This window comes from Electrophorus electricus, chromosome 13 (assembly GCF_013358815.1).
Source record: "Electrophorus electricus isolate fEleEle1 chromosome 13, fEleEle1.pri, whole genome shotgun sequence".
Classification (NCBI taxonomy): domain Eukaryota; kingdom Metazoa; phylum Chordata; class Actinopteri; order Gymnotiformes; family Gymnotidae; genus Electrophorus; species Electrophorus electricus.
Window position 1 is genome coordinate 5,908,900 of NC_049547.1, and position 22,603 is coordinate 5,931,502.

General features: G+C 37.5%; 1 protein-coding gene across 1 annotated transcript; it reads right to left on the reverse strand.

Annotated features, from left to right (window-relative positions):
* Positions 1-357: 357 nt before the first annotated feature.
* LOC113579850 (zinc finger protein DPF3-like) lies at positions 358-22,550 on the reverse strand. The gene is made up of 11 exons (XM_027014036.2): positions 22,519-22,550; positions 8,918-9,078; positions 8,623-8,730; positions 8,079-8,203; positions 7,225-7,320; positions 6,550-6,613; positions 6,238-6,279; positions 5,913-6,056; positions 5,613-5,723; positions 3,578-4,519; positions 358-3,252 (listed from the first exon to the last, which is right to left on the reverse strand). Exons 1-10 carry the CDS (start codon positions 22,548-22,550, stop codon positions 4,359-4,361), a joined length of 1,044 nt encoding a protein of 347 aa, XP_026869837.1. The 3' UTR covers positions 358-3,252; positions 3,578-4,358.
* Between the last annotated feature and the right edge of the window lie 53 nt (positions 22,551-22,603).

Genomic DNA, 22,603 nt, shown 5'->3' on the forward strand with positions numbered 1-22,603 from the left:
TTAGACGACCCTTGTATTTCATATAAGAATCTCCTTCATATACTATAAGAAGTATGTTAATGGAATGAGTTGTGACCCATCAGGCAGTATATTCTAATATCCAGTTAACACTGTAAACTGACCCATAGGCAATTGTCATTCCTCCTTAGTGTTAGCACAGTAGTTTGCTTACTCTCCAATTCCAACCTCTTGATTCAAATAACACCAAAAACTAGTCCATTAGAGTCAAAAGACATCACATGGGCCAACAATTCCATCAAACTCCGGGATTTGAATTACATACTGCTGCCAGGGAAATGTGTGCGCTGTCAATACAAAGAGAACAGCAGAGTATTAAATCCACACAACTCCATAACATTTCACTGTTGCCTCATTCTTTAATTCCTTTCATCACAATAAAAATAACCACCAACAAAGACTTCATTTGGATTACATTATTTACAGATGCAAACAAAATAATCAGTTAACTCCTTCACCTCATATTGGCTCTTGTTCCAACCTCAGGAATGCACAAATCATGGGCATTGACTATTGCTGTCATTGACTTTTCTGAGGTATAGAGGCTACTTCAAAACATTTATGTAGACATGAGCAGTTGCTAAAATTCATCATGATCATAACCCCTCATGAGGAGGGTTAGTTGTTCAGAAAGTGCACAAGATCCACTGACTGGAAGAACTCATCAGCAAATGCACCCAATTCTCTAAAATCAGTAGAATCTGATGATTTTCCACAGATTCCAGTGAAGAAGTCAGACTGACAGGACACGTTTCTCATTCTGGAAAATCATTCGCACTTACAAGACATAAAAAGTATGTATGCTTTAGTTTTGTGTGAGGATATGGTCCCTGAGGGGATAATATGAGAGCGAGCCTATTTATTGTATGTGCATGTGTTTGTGGCTTCATGAAGCGCACAAATTTGGTTGTCACCCCATCTCTTCTGGATGCAATAACGTACCCTTTGAGTCAATCACTGCGTACCCATATCAACTGGTAATCTTCATATAAATACTTGCAAACATTGTGTAAAAACACATCAACATTGTAGGTTATTACCGGCCATTGTAGGCTACTACATGTACAGGAAGCCAAAACCTTGCATAAATAAGAATAAATGTTAAGCCTCTTAAAAAAAATATCAATAATAATATGTTTATCACAGCCTTATCCCTCCATCACCCATTCTGAAGTATACAAAAGACTTATATTCCTGTAATCTTTTGAACCACAGAGCGGGAGCATGGTTCACATTTTAGAAGAGTGCAGAATAAATGGTAAATGGCACTTACAGCCTTCTGGTTTAGATACCCCTCTCCTTCATCACCATTCCTGGAATCATGCTCTGAGGTTACACACTTAAAGCAAAATTCTGCCTTTAACAACAATGCTGGTTGTGATAAAAAAAAAAAAAAAAAAAAAAAAGAAGTGCACCTAGGACCCCTAGGGTGAGCTGTAGGCTCATCTTTGCTATTTATGTCTAATTTTTCAAATTCTAAATTGGGAAAACCTGCACCCTGAGATCTCTGACCAAACATTTCATTGTGTATCCCTCCACAGTGTTCAAAGACACTGCTGGATGGCACAGACAGGTAACCAGTACATTGTGCTGCAAAGAAAGCTTCAGGTGTTATAGAGATCAACAAAGCCTAGGCGTGCACTGGTATGAGGGCTGTGAATCGTCCTAAAAATTACTTAAAACCAGCGTGATCCACTCATACTGTCGGATTTCTAGACTTTCTAATACACATCTCTGTTAAAATCCATAAAGTGTATCACAATCATATTTTAACTAAAAATGACAGGGGTATCTGTATTCAAAAATAAGGCAATGTTTTGTCACCAGTAAATATATTTTTAACAATAAATGTGACCTTTAGCTAATGATTCATGAGATGCAGATGGGCATGCTTTTTAAGAGAACTGCCTCTTCTCCAACCTGCTCCTTGCGTTGACCTCAGATTTTTAAAGCATGTGATTAGCTTTACTTTAGGCTTTGTCCCAACACCTTACTCTGAATGGGCCTGAAGCAATCACCCGTATGGGAGAAACACAGTTCTGCTTCTTTCATAAAGAAAATGCCTGAGTTGATACTGAGGTCCAAATACAGGAGAATGCCAGAAGAGGAAAGGAGAATATTAGAAGAGTCAAGAAATTTAAAATGTAATCAGTAGAAATAAAAGCAAGTTTTCATAATGCAGGTATCAAAACTTCCAATGGCAATGAATCTATGCTATTAATATTTGGAAGATTGTAGAGTCGTGTGTTTTTAGATATGGCTGTCAGGATCAGCTTCCCCTGAGACACTGGGTTTAAACACAGTGATTTCAATGCCATTCATTGTGTCAATTCAGATTTTTAGAGTACAATATAAATTTAGTGCTGTAGGGCCATTGGAAGTTAAAAAATGTATACCTCTTTGCATCTTCTGTTCACACATTTGTGGAAAATACTTCTGTCATTGGATTTCTTCAAAGAGTTAATTCCCACTGATGACAAATTTTGAAAAAATTTTGCTTAGCATGGTGCACCAGATGGGAGTGAGATCAGCCAGAAGAAAGCTGTAGAGTGGTTCAATGCTGTAAAACCACTTCACTTAGCTGATGAGAACAGAGAGTTTGGGCAAAACCATGTGAACGCAGTGAAATTTAGAGCAATGTGGAAGACCTGTCTTTCTGGTCGAAATGATTTGACTTTCACTTAAAATAGCTGGATGACTGCATATTCACTCATGGTTTTCCTCAAATGTGTGAACACAGCATTACATGGATATGGGCAGAACTGTAGGTTTAAATTTCACCAACATTGGATAGTGTCTTTAGAGAACACAACAGTTTTTATTCACCCTTGAAGTGATGTTTCAAGCCTACCAACAGTAGCTGATACTGTAAAGCTATGACAGGTTTTTCTTGCATGAGACACATTAAGTTCTCCAGGATATGGTTGGGAAGAAGAATTACATATGGCTCTGATCACCTAATCACAGTCTCAGTTTCAAAATAAAGACCAACAGTACAGAAGCAGCAGCAGTCCAAGAAAGGGGTAAAAAAAAAAAAAAAAAAAAAAAAAGAAAGTCAATTTGTCTCCAAGAGTCTGAGACGAAGTCTGGTGGTTGTCTGGCTGAATGGAGGGTTCCTTAGAATTACTGGGTCTGACATTCAGAAGGCTGGAGAAATGGGTTCTGATTCTAGAATCATTGTCTAGGTTCCAGTAGCAGCACAGATCTCCTGCCTCCTTTATCACAGCTCAATCTCTGGTATGGAGAGAATAGTTGAGCATTATTGAAAACACAACCATAAACCTGGTTCAGTATGCGAATCTGCCAACAGGTCAGGACAAATGTTACATTAAAAGTCCCTTGTTCAGGGAGCCATTCCTACTCTTTACATATAAAGATAATGGTGAGACTTAAAGATATGATATGGTACACAATTTTGGTGCATAAATTTAAGCACAGAAACCTTTTGCAGATAGCTAAACAAAAATGTAACGATAAAAGTATACATCTAGACACAAAGCATATGGCAAAACTAAGAAAGTCAGATAGATCTGCTCTCAAAAGGTAGATAGACCCTTACCTGTTGCTTCATCATTTTCTGCAGTCAATCTAGACCATATTGTCATCTCAGCAGAGCACGACAAGAGATGGTACATCTGCTACTCCTCTCCTTAAAAGCTGTCCCAAGTCCATTTTGGCGTACTCACAATCCACATGAGAAAGTACTTTAGTGGACTTATTCAAGAGTTATCGCTTGCATTCCTTGGCAATTCCAGTGACAAAATGCTACCATAAAAAAAAAAAAAATTCTTCTTTTTTTTCTTTCTTTCTTTTTTTTTTTGGAAGTTGACTCCTTTATTAATTTTTACACATAGCTGTGAGTAAGCAGTCCTTTAATATTTTTATCTTAGATTTAACTGGAGTTCATTTCCCTGGAAGTTATTCCAGAAGTAAATCTGAAATTCATATCCCTCCATTCCTGTGTTCATAATATAGTATTATTTCCCCTCAAGGGAAAAAAGCCTGTTCTTATTTGCTGTCAATGTATAAATAAAATTAATTATAATAATAACAACAACAACAATAATAATACTAGTACTACTAATAAAAAGAAATTCATAACTTATTGGTGTATGTTGTCCAAGAAAGATAACACTTTCATATATCTTCTTCTGATATTATGACTTGTGCTTTGCTTTCCATTACACATAGAAAGGAAAAACAAGCAAAAAAAACCCAACAAAAAAACAAACAAAAAAAAGGTTTTAAAAAGAAGCAGCAGATTTTTTTTCTTTTTTTGCAGGGGGATGCACTGTTTGTTAGCTAACAATTTGAAAAGGCCTGCAAGTTAGTTTTTTTTCCTATCTGCACTTTGTGGAGGTTTCACTGCTGTTGGATAAGGGCTCATCCAACTCGTCCTCCTCAAAACCATGAAATGTGGAAGTATCGCTCTCCGACGTGGTGCCAAACAGCTCCTCAGCCCCAGCAAATGTCTTTTCATCTTTTTCCCCGTCCCGCCCACCTGGCAAAATACAATCACAAGGCTGGTCACAATTGCCTACAAAGTCTGCATTTTATGTTTTATCATCATATAACCATGTAGCTTTCTTTCTTCTTTCTATGAGATTTTATCCCATTTGTAAATAGTGTAAATACTTTTTCCACAGATTTGTTACTCTATCTTAAAACACACAAAAAATATTCTACTTTATATATTTTTAACATAGACATGCTGAGCACAGAACAGTGTGTGGGGGAAAATGATTTGTTTTATAAATGCATAGAAAATAAACCTAGTATAATGTACAACAATGCCAAATGACTTTTGGTTCAAAGCAGTGACAGTGTAAAGTCAGACGAAAAACCCACAGCACATTTGAGTGAAACTGTTGTATTTGAAAATGACGGAACAATTTGTGCAATACCTCAATCAACCTCAATAAAACAAATGGAATTATGACATAGGATGAGATGTCAAATATCCAAAACCAAATCAATATGGTTTCACATAAGACCTAGTCCACTTGCTTCACTCATAATAACCTCCAAGAACCCACTATCTGCAAGTTCTTCACAGGGGTCATCAGGTAGGCACCTCTCTTTATCAGCGTTTCACTGAATTAAACCCATGGCACATCTGGAATCACAGATCCACACCCTTCCAAACTTATATTTAAACCACATACTTAAAACTTACCAAATCTCTTTAAACATAAACCAAAAGGTTTCCCTGGTGACTAAGGTTATAACCTACTGACACCATTAAGCCCTATTGACAGCATTAATATGCGTGTACTCTACACACTGCACCAACAGCTCACACTGATTTAATCTTCCTATCTTTACCCATTTCGCTGTCCTGTAAAATTCACGTTGAACTCCCGGCAACTAAGGCCATACCCAGCCCCACTGGCATCATTAATGCGTACTCTGTGCCGCCAGTTCCATATGAATTTTACACACATCAACAGCAAGCACTGAAACTTCCTATATTTATGTATCCTAGATATAGACCATGAGATGCAGAAATACTAAGGTTAGCACTAGGCGTCTGGTAGGCCTGGTACTTAGCAGCAGAAGCTGAACCGCATTGGGATTATTAAATGCACACATACCTGCACGGACACACTTGGAGCACATGCCTTCTTTCAATCTGGAGCCTGAGTTTACCCGACAGACACTGCAGAAGCTACTGTGTGCATGACGTGCATCTGGGCTCTTTTGTTCTGCGAATATGGAATGGAGCAACTAGAGTACATGGCATGTGAGAAAGCCAGTGTCATTTTTTAAAAATCAAGTAGCACTGCCACAATTACCACAGCTCACTTTTTACACAGTACGTGTGATTAACTAAAAAAAACAAAACATTTATTTGTGCTTGGCCATCACAGAAAAGCAATCATGTATGAGCGTACGTCTGCGACTGTGAGGGCGGTGGTTGATGGCTGGAGACTGCGAGGGCTCTGAGTCCCTGGGCTGTGAGCCCTCCTTTTCAGCTATGTGGCTGTGACCATAGTGGTAGCTTAAGCCAGTGCGATTCCTGTAGCGCTTCCCACATACTGAAAAACAACAACAGGAGTCCATGGTCAGCTAGAGTGCAAATGTAGATGGTCTACATTTTTGGGCAATGTGTGAAAGTTTGTAAAATATAATAACATGCATCATACTATTTGGACTAAAGCAGAGGAAAGGAATTTTTATATCACCTAATCCTGTCTTTAATTTCAAAATTCCACTTACCCGATGCTACAGTTTTTGAGTTATGCTTTTGTTTATATCTGTCTGAAACAGAGAAAATACAAAGCAAAAACACATCAACAAGACAAAAAACAAAAACATCTGCAAGAATTACACTTAGAAATATCATGTCATCCTTGGTTATCCACATGTAGCCCAGATGCTGAGCACAGCCTTTTAAATCCATACTCATTACTTTCTACATCTGGCTCTTTTTTCATCTAACAGCTATTTTGGCATAAACATTAATTAAACAGTATTTTGCATAATGAGTCACCAGGCTTATAAAACCATTTTTGATCATAAGTGTTTTACTTTCATAGATGTATGGCTTATCCTGGTCATCGAGATCTGACCTCCGACGTCCTGAGCCCCGACCCTGCAAACAGAGAGGGGCCAAAATAAGAGATTCAGTCAAATTAAGCATGTTCTGAAAAAGCATTACCAATCTTCAAACAAAAAGACCTATTGTATTTTAATATTGGTGACTGTTCAAAGCTGATACTTGTACTGTCAACTATTACATCAGAAACTCTTTCCAACATATGTAATTGGGAACTTTTTTTTATCTGTATCTCTAGCCTAGGTGAATCCGTCTTTGCAGTCCTTGAGCCCTCCAAACGTCTGTGAAGCTCGTCTTCATGGCAAAGAATCAAATTTTTGTTTTTGCACACAAATTAAGTGGGGGCGGGGAGGGGGATTATATCATATTTCTGGAGAACTCACCTTGGTTATAAATATTACTAGGTGGGTTCAAGTCCTTCCCCTTTTGGATATACTGATGGTGCAGAGGTCATTTGTAATGTGAACCAACCACCCAATAAAACAGTTGTCAAGTTTAATCACTCAATCATTCTTAACTTTCGAGGCTGGACAGAAAGTTATTTTACTATTCTCTCAGCCAGTAGTATTGTAATACATGAGTGTATGTAGGTTGATGGAAGTATACCACAAGTTGTGACATAAGTACCATAGTGACCAGTGACTCACTCTGCCTTTGCCCCGATGTTTCCTTTTTGGTATGTCCACTTCAAAGTCTTCATCATCATGGTAACCATCTTCATTGGCATCAGCCTCCAAAACCCTCTGTAATTGATAATCAGGAGAGGGGGAGAGTGTGAGAGGAGTAGAGAAATCAGGAGAGAGGGCGCAAGAGAAGGGCTTCCCTCCTAAACAAATATGCAAATGTGGAATTTATTTTCAACAACCATTCAATCAGAGATTCATTACCTTCTCAAAGATATGTTAATGACTATTTAATGAAAAGCACCATTCAATGACTCTTGGGTAGGATAAACAATTAGCCACCCTACATAGCACTGAACAATTAACACTAAATGGCTCCCCAAAAATACCGTTATATAGCATTATTAGCTTGGTGGCTGTCCACTTGTGCGCCGATATATTTCAGTTCAGTCTTCCAGGTGAGCAACAATTCAGCTGGCAACAATTAATACTTACTCTCCAATAAACTAGAGGTATAAATCAGCCATGACTGTCATAGCTATTAAATTATTCTCTTTAGCTGCCTTTATAAGCAGAGCCGGTTGGAAGTTGTCAGTGATGTTTGTAAGGTGATAAGAGTTGTGCAATTAACAAAAGTATGCTTTCAGTACTCAAGCAGTATAAAACGGCATAAAAAAAAAAAATAAACGGCTTCATCTTATTTACTCCTAGTTAAACAGTCAAGTAAAATAAACAAAAAATGTTTGGCACTTAAGGCAAATCAATTTACCAGAAAATAAATAAATAAAAAAAATCTTGTTTCTCACATCACCATTGAAAAAATGTGCTGCAGGGTCTATAAAGTCTATTGCACAGTGTTTCTGCCAGCAGCTGCCTACCTGAATCTCCAGTAGGCTCTCCTCATCTCTGGAGTTGGTCCTTTTGTCCAGGGTATCCCCTCTCAGCAAAGCCTCCAGTGTAGTACTTGGGGTAGGTAAAGCCTCTCTAGCTGATAGGCCTCCATCTGGAATTGAGTCAGGAAATACAAACACACAAAAACAACACAAAATGCACACGACAAAAGGCTGTTTGTAAAATTCACTCATCACACAGATTTTCTTACAGCACAGCAAAGACAGCAGCATAATTTGCAAGCAATAATGGATTTCAAGCCATCAAACAATGTTGAACATTGAACATTTTTTTTGGGGGGGGGGGGGTTCCATTACTCAAAATTTATTGAAAATTTACTTTGTGATGCAGCAAAACACTTCCAAAAGTCTTTCCTTGGGTTAATTTAGCTAAGTCATTTACAAATCAATGACATAATTGCTATGACACTTTTCAAGCATTTTTCAAAACTTGATAACTGAGTAAGAGACAGAGAGCCTATACCAATGCAATAACAGGAAAAGAGCAGTGTGCTCAAAACAACACCCATACCTATATGTAGACCATACAGGTGAAGACTTGGATCCATGGAAGTGTGCAACCTTCTTTTCTTTCTCCAGCATCGGGCTGGGTATGTGTACATCTGTCCAGCTGCAACACCTGAAATCACAAAACACAACAACAAATCGCAAGAAAACAAGGAGGCGATCAGGAAATAATTTCAGCTTTCTGACAACCAGTTGCAACCACTTGAATATTGAGCATGGCCAACAAGGAGAGTAGCAATGGGCTTCTAAGATAAACCATATAAATAAGAGATTTGATGTCCCCTAGCCTCAGTACTCGCCTGGGCCGCGGTGATGGCGCTCCATCCAGATATAGCAGTTGTTCTGGGCGACACCAGTCTGTGAATCAAGGAAAGGCAGGCGGACACTGCGCTCGGCACACAGCCGGGCGTTGTAGCTGCGACAGTGCTCAATGGCCTCTCTGTAGAACTGGTCACCCAACCTGCAATGGCACCAAACAGGCTTGATCAGTTTCTTTTCATGTTTATGTGAATACAAAGGCAACTTTTATGTATGTTTAAGTGTGCATGTTAATGTATATTATACAAGCCCCATTTAAATTGGTGTCTCAGTGGCAGAGTATTGGATTCAGCTGTCACATTATTTTGCCATGAGTAAATTGAAAAAAAAAAAAAAAACAATCTCAAAAAAAAAAAAAACAAAAAAAAAACCACACCTATTTGATGCATTGATACATTTCTTAAATTTAGAGGAATATAAATCATATGGCCAGTGTAGCCTGTAATAGTGAAATCAGTTACCAAAGTCACAAAACAGGACGCAAATACTGGAAATTTCCCCATCACCCCTTTAATATAAAGATACAAAAAGGTAGGAAATCCATTCCATAACGTGTAGTAATATAATCAGAAAATGTTTACCTTTTTCTTAATACAAGTGATGGGAGGACTTTTTAAAATCCAAAAAACTTGTGAAATAATTTATGGAATCATTCTGTAACAATGTATAGTAACACACGACCATGCTGTCTACCAGGGACATCACTAAAAATATATGAACGGGGGGGGGGGGGGGGAGTAAAGCAGTGCAGAGCAATAGTCAATGCCAGTGGCGTCAACAGAGATTTGTGAATGGGCATCTAAGCCTTCCAGAAGAACAGCAAAAATTAGATCTATCCATCAAGACCGGTCCTAAATGTCAAACTATTTAATGGAGAAGTCATTTTTAGTTTGTTTTTTTTAAAGTAATGTTACATTAGCATTTGTAGACCTGTCAACAGGGTTCTTCTGTTAGCTTAATGTTATTCACTTGCATGTCAATGTGATTTCATTTCACACAATTGTAAGAGATATCCAAAATGATAAGTTCAACATAAATGTCTGACACAGAGATCCTTTGTCTCACAGCACAATACAAACTGATTGAGATTTTTGCAGAGTAGTAATCGACACGTTGGAACGGTTGAATAAGATAAAATAAATGAGAACCATTGATGATTTAAACTAAACTAATAATGCATGGGGGGGGGGGGCACAAAGAACATTTAAGGTTGGCTATAGTCACCCTAAAACAGGCCTAAATGTCTCTTGTGGTTGGATTAAGGCATATCTACAAAGAATAGGTTGTCTGAAAATATATAAATAATTATACATATGGTTTTTACATATCTAACCTACTCAGAAGTTGCAAAATTCTACCAGATACCCAGCAATGCCAAATGAGCTTCAGGTTTGTGAAGCTTTAAACCTTTCATTATCTTCCAATTCAAAACTCTACAGGTACAATAATTGTAAAAAGTATCAACAGAAGCACCCCATCACACTTTACAATGCTTGGCACCCTCAAAGGACAATGTGTAATCCACTTGAATTCAATCATCATTCTTTCAAGAGAGACAGTCACTTCCATGTCTATAAAGGCATCTCAATGGCTTAATGAGTCTTTGAAAAAGTGTTGTGACAATTATCAGGGCTTCATACACTGAATTCTCCTGAAAGTTCATCATGATGGACAGGTTACATGAGAGAGTGGCAAATTATAAAGAATCGGATGGGTGGTTGAGGCCTCCACTGCTCAGTGCTTTTGTCAACAGTCTACTAGATCACAAGGCAGAGTCCAGTCTCTGTGTTGGAGTTACATAAATTGTTTTGCATTTTGGAGGGACACACACACACACACACACACACACACACACACACACACACACACACACACACACACACACACACACACACACACACACACACACACACACACACACACACACACACACACACACCTTTATACCATTCACTGAACCACAATGGATAAGTAACAGTTTCTAATCAGCACTCTCCACTGTGTTAAAAAAAAAAGTTATTACTCCTGGAGCCATGTCAGCAATCAAATTATGAGAAATGCAGACTGAATCTGATGCTCAAAATCACTGGACACAACCCTGAGAGACGATTCAACACGCATCTCAATACAGGATCAACATGTTGCATGAACACCTTACAGTTAAAGGAGCTAATGATTCAATAGAATATCATTTATCTCTGTTTCTATGTCATTTGAAGCAGTGCAATATTCTTTATAGAAAATGTAAAATTTTGATTTCTATTAGATATCACACTATTTGCAATTAAAAAAAATCTAGAAGACATAGTTAAAACCACCTAGTTATGAAAGAGAAATAGAAAATGTAAGGTACAATATAATGGGCTCTACACTGGTAAAATAAAACCACCATATCATCATTCTGCTTGGGACCTCAAAAAGTACATTTTCAGTAGATGGTGAACTAGACAAGCCTATTTCTACAGGACCACAATTTACTGAACATTATGACAACAGTGAATTTGAGTAGTAGTTTATGTCTTTTTGTTGACAAAAACACTTTGGTTGCCCTGCTGTCTTGTTAGTTAACCTGAAGAATAGTGTGCCAAAATAGCAGTATAACTGCCAACAATAAATGTTGAACATTAAGTCCACTGGATAGTGTGTTTATGCACATTTCAGAAACTGGCATGTAGTCACCTTAACATTAACCTTGAGAGAGGAGAAAAAAAAAAAAAAAAAAAAAAAAAAAAAAAGAGCTAAATTATAAATGTAGATTCCCGCCTTCCAGTTGACTCCAGTGTCTGGGGAAATTATGTTAAAATGTGAGTGATTTTTCATGTTACGTAACTGTGACCACATGGCTACCTTGCAAGCCAAGTGCAGAACATGTACATGTAGCTAAGCAAACAGCATAAATGTTCAGAAAAATAAATGCAGCCAGTATGTAGCTACAAACGCATCCACGCACCAGTGCATCCACACTCAGAACATTATTTTAGCAAACTTACATTGATTCCACTTTACATCAGACCCCTTCCTTTAACTTACCATAATCTTTCAAGTACACACACACACACACACAAACACACCTACATGCAAACACCACAACTTTAGAAGCCAACTCTCCTCATTTATGCAGTTATTCCAAAATTACCTAGAAGTAGGATAGTTTGCAAACATATGCAGCAGATTTAGGTGCCTCACCAAATATTCTTAGTATAGCTCACTTTTTTACTAGCGAATGTTAACCAAATTGAAATGTGGCTAGCTAGATTTCTCATGCATGCATGTTTCCACAATGGGATTCAATCAGTGAGTGAGCAAAAAATTACTTTTCTAGGATGGCTCGCTCATTCTCTACTGGTCACAAATCTTTACATCTAAACATGTTTGAACCAGGCAGAGCATGGAAAATGGTGTGATACCTTTGAACTGATAGTAGAACTGGAATTAGTTGATGACAGAGTCTGCAGAAAAAGAGTCCATGGCGTTGCCAATTATGGGTTCCAATATTTGTTCTGTTATGCTACCTTACCTTTGTTATGCTATATTTTGATGCAGCTCAACAGGTTTTGCATAGACACTTTTTTCCTGTAGTGGGTCAATTCACATTTGGATTTCATGGATATTTGCTGCCTCTTCTCAAGTTTGTCCTCTATATATTTTATTTGAATTTCCACAATAGAGAATTTGCATTCATGTTCAACAGAAGTAGGGACAATCTCACCTGGGCACAATTATGCCATCATGTGCTTGTTTGTAATAATGAACATTCATCAATTTCCTAAGGTGTCCCCATTTAAAAGTTTTCCTAGGGCACTGAAATGTCTCATAATGACATATTTAATTCACAATCTGTGTATTGTTAAATTACACTTAAACTTACAATATAATAAGTTGTATAAAGTGTATTAAATTGTTATGTGCCAATAACACATTCATATAACAATCCTGAATTAAGGCCACATAATCGGACCATTTGGTAATCTTAGAAACTTTTTTTCCCCAACTATCAAATACATATTAAAACACCTAACTATAAGCATAATTACTTTGTGCCCCTTTCATTTCCCAAAAGTGAAGCAAGTCACCCCATAGTGTGAGCAAAAAAAAAAAAAAAAAAGATGGCTTGTTAATCCTACTATCCTATAAATCACAAGCCGTGGGGAGCACTGTATTAACACATGGGTTCCATGTTATTAGATGTGAGGAGAAAGGAGGAAAACTGATTGTAGATTAAAATGCCAGAAATATAGAATTAAGTCGGAACTTTACTGTATACAACAAATCAATCCTTAAAATGTCTGAACTATTTAAACAAAAAAAAGTGCAGTTTAGAGGTTTACTATCATAACTGCAGAAAATGGACTGATCTCTCAGTCACCACATCTCCCACTAGCCAATCCCCTAGCACAGCTCAGCTTCGCAAAGAACTTATACAAACTTAGAATGCCATACCTACGGAAGCCCAGGAAGGCCATGAGTATTTTTTTTTCTTCACTGTTCTCAAGATCACAACTTAAATGTTCTTGTAATCCAAGATAAAAGCTCTCAAGATCACATCATATTTTTTGTCTTATCTCAAGATATCAAATGGTTTATTTAGTTTACACTAGCTGAATTATTTTCAGGAATTGGTGAAACTCGGCATACCTAAGCTTCGAAATAACAGCAATGCCTATTGAAATATGTACTTTGAAGAAACAGAGAACTTGAATGGGCTATGGCAATGTGCAGAGTTTGTGTTTTTTTTTTAAAGTACAACTGAATCTCATCAATTTTCAACAGTGGATTTGTAATAAGACCACTGCATAAGATCTACTAGGTTCATACTTCACAAGCTACCATAAATAGGCATAACATACTAAGATAGTTTGTGCAAGTAAACAGAGAAAAGGACAATTATTTTATTTCTGTTAACTGTGAGCACGGGCACGGGCGCCTGTGTGCATGTGTGTTCAGGACTGTATATTTCCTTTTGTGGCAGTAAAAATGTATGCACTTATTGATACGGTATAGCACATATGCCTAATTAGGCATTTTGACAACATGAGGAAAATAATTTCCAGAAATTTCACCCTCAAAAAAAATAAATGATCAAGAAAACCATTTGTCAATAAAACAACTTTTGTTATATTGACATCACAAGTAAAATAAATTGTGGCCTTGAGGTCAGCTCAGAGAAAAAATAAGTAGCCCAACTCTTGGCCTTTCATACATACCAGCAACATACCCAACACTGGAAAAACGTCTTGAACATGTCAGGCTGTCATTAAGGGAGTACTTCATCTTTTCTCAACCTGTGCAGACATATAGCACCAGATATATAGCACATGACCAATTAGCCCACGACTGATTATGACATGACTGAGTCTGCACAAAGGAAAGGGTGGGGGGGGGGGGGAGAAAAAAGTGTTGGCTTGAAATATATTTATATAGAAGCAGTGGGAGAGTAACAACTGCCCTTAGACTTCTACTATTACATGTTGGGTTTTTTAAAGTTCTTTTAAGAATTTACTTTAGAGATGTCATTATACCAGTTTTTAATTTCTCACACTGATCTTTAAACATTGCGTCTGTGAGAAACTGCTTATTAACTGATACCAATACAGTTACAATTTTTTTTTTTTTTTTAAAAGCCTACTACTTTTTAAAACAAGCCATTTTTATCTGAAGCTCCATATTGGATATCCAAAGCATACTATGCTCAACCTGCTTAATGCACTAACCTGCAGTAAGAAACACACAGTAAATAACAAGGCATTCCTTTTCGCACACAAAGAAATAAATCATGCCAAATATGATAAAATTAATAAAACTATAACCAAACCTTTTTATAGATAACCATATTCAAGTTATCACTTAACATGTTTTTCTTTGCTTAGACTACATTATATTGCCCTACTACCAATACCAATGAGATTTCTTTCTTGTTCAGACTCATTACAGAATTGGAGTCTTGTTAGAACTGTGAGAACTGTGTCTTTTTAAAAAGTGATCAGAAACCTTTTAAATGCTGATGCCCCTGATCACAATAACCAGTGCTTTGGTCTATGTATCATGTATACAACCACAGTCCTCTATCTAGACTGCCATTTTCAGCCTGTATTGTTAGGAAGCAGTTTCCCTTTTTTGCCTGTAATGGCTGTCAATTATACCATTTATTTATCGATTATCATTAGGCAAATTTGCTGCAGAGAAGTTTTCTACCTCTCATCTTCCTCACCTCCCACCTAGCCATAGAAAACTGTTATGCTCGTGACATTTTGTGAAGTGGAGGTTAATTTGTGAACTATGCCAACCCCCTTTGTAACATGCAACACCCTGCACCTGCATACATTCTCTCGTATTTTTTCAAACATACTAAAAGAGTGCAGAGCAAGTGAAATCAAGGATGGACAGACAGCAAAAACAAAAAGATTAGACACTGGATTTAATTAAGTTTGCTTGTTCTCCATGATGGGTGTAGCTTTTATTGTCCGATTATGCAACGTCTATGCAAGTGTTCCGCTGAGTAGTGGGAGGACACGTCTGCTTCATGGGGAGTGACAGGCACAGAGATGGAGAGAGATTGAGAGACTAATGTAACAAAATTCATGTCACAAGGAAATAGGACTACAATCACAACAATTAAATACACTTAAATGCCATGCATACATGTGACAGCTCTCCCACATATGCGTGCAGATACCATGCCACTGCTAAAACCAAAACTAAAAACAAAATGCTTGATCGTTTTACCATTTTTCTAACCACACTGAAATACAATCATGGCACACAAAAGTGTCATGTACAATAACGTACAACCCAAAAAACCCTTTGAATGAAAGTCAAGTAGCCATTGCATTCCCTTCACACGGTAAATGTGACACATGAATGCAATGCACGTGTTTGTATGTCTCCTAGCACTTGGTGGCCATGCAGTGAGTTTGCTAGAACAGCATGAAGGACATGTGCCAAAATGAAATGTAATCAAAATGTCCCATTACTACTGAATGCAGAAAAAAAGCATTGTCTAAATCAGAAGAGAAATTGATGCCTCAAAATATTGGCATCCTTCCAACTAGTATCTTCAGCCTGGCCTGTGAGACTCGAGCTGTATCTCTTGAGACCATGCAGGTGCACTTCTGGCATTTTAACAGGAAGTCAGTCTAGCTGCAGCAGTGCAAGCTGAGGGATAACACGTTAATGTCTCTGAAAGCACATAGCAACAAACTCAGAAAAAGTGCAAGATAAATAGTAAACAAGAAGGAAAACTAATGAAGGCCTGAAAGCTAATCTTAAATTGCAAATCTCCCCATTTCACATAGATTAACACAGACCAAGGTGCAGCCCGGGTAGCACTGCAACCAGTAACTGTGATATGACACAGGGTGTCAGGGTGTTGAGAGAGTGTTGCCACTTTCAATTTAGCAGTGTAAATTCCATCCACCTCTCATACTAAGACAGGGGAGTAAAAACCCTCATTCATCCAAGTCTTTATAGGACTGATTACCACACTTGTGCACTGTAAGTAATATGCTATGTATTAATACTCTGTTTAGAACACTGCACATTTCCGGTTCTTTTTTTTTCATATCTCCAATCACTATATGGTTGTTAGCTTCATAATAAAAAGTCAACTGAACTACATGTGCTTCTTTTATCTGGGTTCATGTGAAATGTGACTTTCTGGAGGCATTTTGTGCTAAGAAAGATTAGCCCTACTGTTTCCATGAAGAAATGGATGCATGAGCGACACTGCAAAATAAAGTTCTAACTACTAGAGGCCACTGCGGAAACACCTGTCTAGGTGGGACAGGAATGAAGGGAACGGTGTACTAAAATGTGCAACAACTTGGCTTCTAGGTCACTGAAGCACAGGGTCCTGTATACCCAATCCCCCACAGTCAGGGGTTAAAGCAAGAAATATATCTAATGTTCCATGCAGATAAGTGCATAGAATTCACAGCATGCCAGAATAGAAGCACCTTCTTTCTGCTTGTCATATTGGCACTGAAACAAAAAAACTGAGTTCATGGACAATGACACTAGGTGCCAAGGGGTTTTCATATTGGCCCTTCTAACCAAACCTATTGCCATTTATTTTTACATTCTCGCTATGGCACAAAAACTTTTGCAGTGGAATCACTCCATGCTATGAAACATAGGAAACAGACAACCAAGTGTTTCTCAGCGTTTTGTAGGTCCTTTGCTAACTGCTTTACACTGTTTTGAGAGTTTCATACACTTTCTTTTTAAGTCATCAAGAAGAACTGATTCCCATACATTTAACATTGATCCTCTTTTTCTCTCCTGTAGTACTAGCAGCAATATCCCATAGCAAATATTTTCTCTTTCGCTGCCAAGACTGACTTTGACATCAACCATATAGTCCTTAATTTAGAATTTTAACCCATTTTGTCACTGGTCCATCTGCTATACCACCAACTCATGAATCATTTTTCAAACACTTCACCTTTACTGACACCTAAAAATTGGATGTTGCCACATTTGGAATTTCCTATAGCACACAGGCAAACCCAATGTGCGATGAAAGCTCACCATTTCTGTGCCATATGCACCATACAATTATAGGGACTCCTTTCAAACACATCAAAATAGTTGCCAGTACACACACAGTCACTTTATTAGGTACAACATTAACATTTGGTCAGACACCCATTTGTTCCCAGAACAATTCCTCATGCTGTGGATTCCACAGGTTGTTGGACACTTAAGATTGTGGTGCATATAAAACATGACAACAAAGATTGGGAAAGATTTATCACCTGAATGTTCATGCTGCAAATCTCAAAACTACCACATCTCCAAGGTGCTCTATTGGGATTGCGATCTGGTGACTGTGGGGTCACTGAAGTACACTGAACTCATCGACATGGAACCAGTGTGAGGCTGCTTGTGACAGTGCATTATGCTGCTGGATGGTATCCATCTCTAGCCATTATGACACAGGCAAATTGTGGCTACAAAAGGATGCACACAATCTACCACAATATTCAGGCCGTGGCAGTCAAACGATGCTTGACTGGTATTAGTGGGCACAATGTGTGCAAGGAAAACATTCTCCACAACCTTACACAATCATTAGCAGTGTGAACAATTGTCAGAGGGCAGGTTGGGTGCTGGATTCATGCTACTTACACCAAATTCTGACACTACAATTTTAAAGTTACAAAAGAAACCAAGATTCATCAGGACAGGCAATTTTTTTCCAAATCTAGTTTTGGCACTCCCACTGTAGTCTCGGGTGCCTGAACTTGGCTGACAGGAGGGGAACCCGATGTGGTAATTTTTTATTGTAGCCCACCCACCTCAAAATTTAACATGTACATTCAGAGATGCTTTTCTGCTCATCATGGCTGTGAAGATAGTATATTTGAATAATGATACTCGAATTGACTCTAGAAAGTGTTCTGCAGGAGATCAGAACTTTCTAAAATACTCAAACCAGCCCATCTGGCACTACCAAACATGCCAAGGAAAACGTCACCCATATTTTTCTCCACATTCTGATGTTGCATGATGTGAACATTAACTGAAGATCTTGAAACATTTTATGCATTGCTGCTGGAACATGACATGCTGACTATATAGACTAATTATTTGAATGAACGTGTTCTAGTAAATGAGTGAGTGTATTTAATTATTTGACATGCACAGAGGAAAGAGAAAGAGATAGATAGACATGTACAATGATATAGGTATGCAGATGGAACATAAATAAATACCTTACTTGGTATATATAGTATCATTGTAGCTCCAGTGCAAAGCTAAAGAAGCCCACTTTATACACCAAACACTGACAAAGTGTTGACTGATCAGCATAAGAGTTGGCATATGTGTGTGTGTGTTTGCACCATTTTGGTTGTAAACATCACTTAGTGGTCCTTTAAATTGCACACAAACAAGCAGAGACTTTGAGTCATGTACATAAAACATGCTACATGGCAATTCAAAGAAATTAGCTTGCAGCTGACTGAACAGCAATCATGCTCTCATACTATTGGGAATAGTGAGATATCCTGTTAAATAAACCTCTGTAAATCGCATCTGAAACAAAAATCTATGCTCTGCATTTTTATCATGAGCAATTAGCTTTATTAAGCCTGTTTTCTATATGAAGAATATTTCATGAATCTAAAGCAGCAGTACACCAGTTATCTGGCATAGACAATGTTGAGCCCTGTACCATTTATACACATCTAGATCACTACAATTAAACTATTGAGTAGCCAACCAGCTCAACTGCAGTAGCTGCTGGCTCAAAGGGAATTAAATCAAAATGCAGCACCTCAGGTGCAGCTAAGTATGTCAGTTTGAGCTGACCAGTTTTCTTAGTCAAATATTTTACATGTCTGAACCTTCACATAGGGATGTTGAATATAATATTGTATTATGACTTCAGTTTTATGATGACAGAAATACAATATTACAATACATATGTTTCACAATATTTAATTTACACCCACTTCTTCATATCATTTCATACTTATACAATTCCACTGTCACAGCAAAAAGGTTTCAAAGTACAAATCTTTTCATACCCACTGGTTTACATTTTTTGTGTTCCAGAGAGATGGCTACTTCCTTTCCTGAAGTCACATGATATATGTGTCACATCTCTTTAATTCCGTCCTGCTACAGAGTGCCTAAGGAATGCTGGATAAACTCCAACTGTCTACACATTTAAGTACCACACTGAATTATGGACTCTGGAAGTGTCTCTTATAAGCTAGGGCCAACAAACTTGATATATATCTTGATACAAAGTTCTAATGGAACTCAGCACTGAAATTTTAATGATGCATTCCACTTCAGGATTTATAACACTTTTTTCTTACCATAAAGCCAGTTTGACTGTCACTTAGGCTACCATTTCAAATCAGCAAAACAAGAACCAAAAAAAAAAAAGGGGGGGGGGGGGGGGGGGGGGCAGCAAATTCATTCCTCTATAGCAAATCTTCTAAAGCAGCAGTACCCAACTCTGCACCTAGAGATCTACTGCCCTGCAGAGTTCCAACACACCTGGCTCTAATATTGCCCTTCACTGGATCAAATATGTTACATTAGGGCTATAACTAAAATAAGGAGAGCAGCAACCCAGCACAGGAGGTAAACACCCCTAATCTAAAGCCTACCTTGTCCAAATCAACTAACCCCTTAAGTAAGTCCTTAACCAAATTCCGCCATCTTCATAGTCGCTCAAAAAACTTAAACTAAATCCTTGCAAATGATTCTCTCTTATTATGCTATTTGTAATAGTAGTCAGAATGAGAAATTCCCTCCAGAGCATGCCATTGGGTGGAGTGTTAAAATACTTCATTGTGGCCTAGCCACTGAATGGGCCCATTACAATATGATGCCACTTACCTTCTGCATTCCTCAGAAATATATAGTGCAAGTTATAAAGAATGCCAGCATAATGTTCATGGTAAGAACACAAATATGCTAATTTATCAGTAACTACCTGAATTCCACACATCACCTACATTATGAAATAGGCTAAGAGAGAAGACAGGCTCATTACTGACATTGCCCAAAATGTATTTTGTATACGGCCATTAAGGCATTGATGATGACATTAAGACATTCAAAATTGTATCATACTCTCAAATTAAAATGGAGCTATACGATCATCTAATGGAACAGACCAGAGTTAGTCTAAGCAGATGCTAAGTATATAATACCATATCAGTGCACTGTCTATCTGCAACATTTTGAAGTTTATATCCAATACACCAAAACACTGGTGGAGAAAAGCAAAAACCTGACCAAATTATAACAAAATTATACTCTTGGTTTAACCCAGCTTAATCTCACAAAGGAATCAGATACTCATGCTTGAAGGTGCATAGGTAAATCAAACTATAGACTGTCTGATGGTAAAACTAGGAAAACATGAAATTTAATCGGTATAAACTCAGCAGGAAATGAAGGGATGAATAAAATCAAAGCAAGAATTTTTACTATGGGAGGCGAATGTGTGTGCGGTTCTTTATCAGCAAATACCATGCAAACAGATTTATTTGAATCACTTGAATGACATGAAAAAAAAAACAATAAGAACAAAAAATAAGACTATAATGACAACTTAAGACAAAGCAAATTTTTAGGCCTAAAATATTTACTCATTAGTTTATTATTGTATATAAGTACACATTCTCTATGGCTGTGCAGAGAATGCCTTTTTATTTTATTTATTTATTTTTAATTAACCTTCACCAGTAAAAAGGGGGTGTATTGCACTTGATACTAACGGTTTTTCCACAGTAGAACTGCCCAGTGCATTTAACGATGTATAAGAAACACAGCTACACCAACTCAGTTAACTAGCTATAAACAAGGAAGTCAGTAAATTAATTATATTTACATCCTGGGTTACAAAAACTGGCTTTGTTTACTCAAGGCAGGCTGCACACAAAACCATTTGTGATCTATATTACGGTCACTTTGATATCGCAATTACATTTTTAACAGATGATCTGCTCTCTGTGTCCACTTTCATCCTGATATACCGTGATGGGCACAGCTAACGTTACTATACGCTCCTCAAAACTTAAAGGTCCCATTATTATTGGCCTGTCCGTTCTCAACTGTGTGCACCCAGTTTCTTTCCTGTGGCTATTGTTTATTACATTGATAAATTATCCTAATAATAATAATAATAATAATAATAAAGAGCGAACGATGATTCCTATTTAAGCTCCCTGCTAAAATAAATTAAGACTATCAGTTTGCGAGGTAGGCTACCCTTTTTAACAAGCTAAAATGAGCACGTCGGTATTCTGTTGGCAAGTTATGTCTGACATGCACGCACATTTGGACAAATTATGAGAATGTAAACACCGGACAAAGAGGGAGTATATAACTATAACAGCGAGACTATGAATACCATATATATTGTAATAAACCGCTTATTCTTTGTGGACAAATAAAACATAACGTCGACTGTAGGCTAGGTAGCTAACTAGCTAGCTAGCTAACGTAGCTAGCTAGGCTGCTACCTAGTATGCTTCCTTGCTAGCATTAGCTATGAACTTAATTTTCAGAAAGAAAAAAAAACAAAAAACTTTTGAAATTGCACATTATTCCTTTCCCAAATTATATGATAAAGCCAGCTATCGAGCTATGTAACGCCAACTACATTATGACAATGACGTTTGTATATTGGTCGATCACCGGGAGTGCAAATACTTCCCTTAAGTCATATAATCACATTCTGGTCATTTTGGTTAGCTAGGTTAGGTTAGCTAACGTTAGCTATTATGTTATTCTTCAGAAATAAAGACGATCTTCTAGAATACTAGCTGGCTAGCTGGCTGGCTACCTGTTTAATGAGTGCGCCGTAGTGCTTCTCAATTACGGAATATATATTTCTAAAAAACGTTGTGTCAAATATTGCTAAATAGCTACAATATGCCGACTCCTTCGAGCACAATTTAACAAAATGTGCATGAGCATAGTTATAATTTCGAAAGGAAGCATCGACAAGTCTCTAAAACTTTTCAATCGCGTTTCTTTGCTTTTTACACGAATTCTGGGAACTTATTATGAAGTCTCAAGCCATCTCTTAATAAATAATTCGTCAATTACTTACGCGTTTAGAGGATTCTGAATGACAGCCGCCATTTTGCCACACTGTAACGGAATAGCAGATGAGACAAGTCTCTCAGTTCTGAGGG

Coding starts and splice junctions, on each gene's coding strand:
- LOC113579850 (XM_027014036.2), bottom strand. CDS start 22,550: ATGGCGGCTGTCATTCAGAATCCTCTAAACGC. Junction 8,204..8,622: donor CCTGTATGGTCTACATATAG/GTATGGGTGTTG, acceptor ACTCAATTCCAG/ATGGAGGCCTATCAGCTAGA. Junction 5,724..5,912: donor CCGCCCTCACAGTCGCAGAC/GTACGCTCATAC, acceptor CCATATTCGCAG/AACAAAAGAGCCCAGATGCA.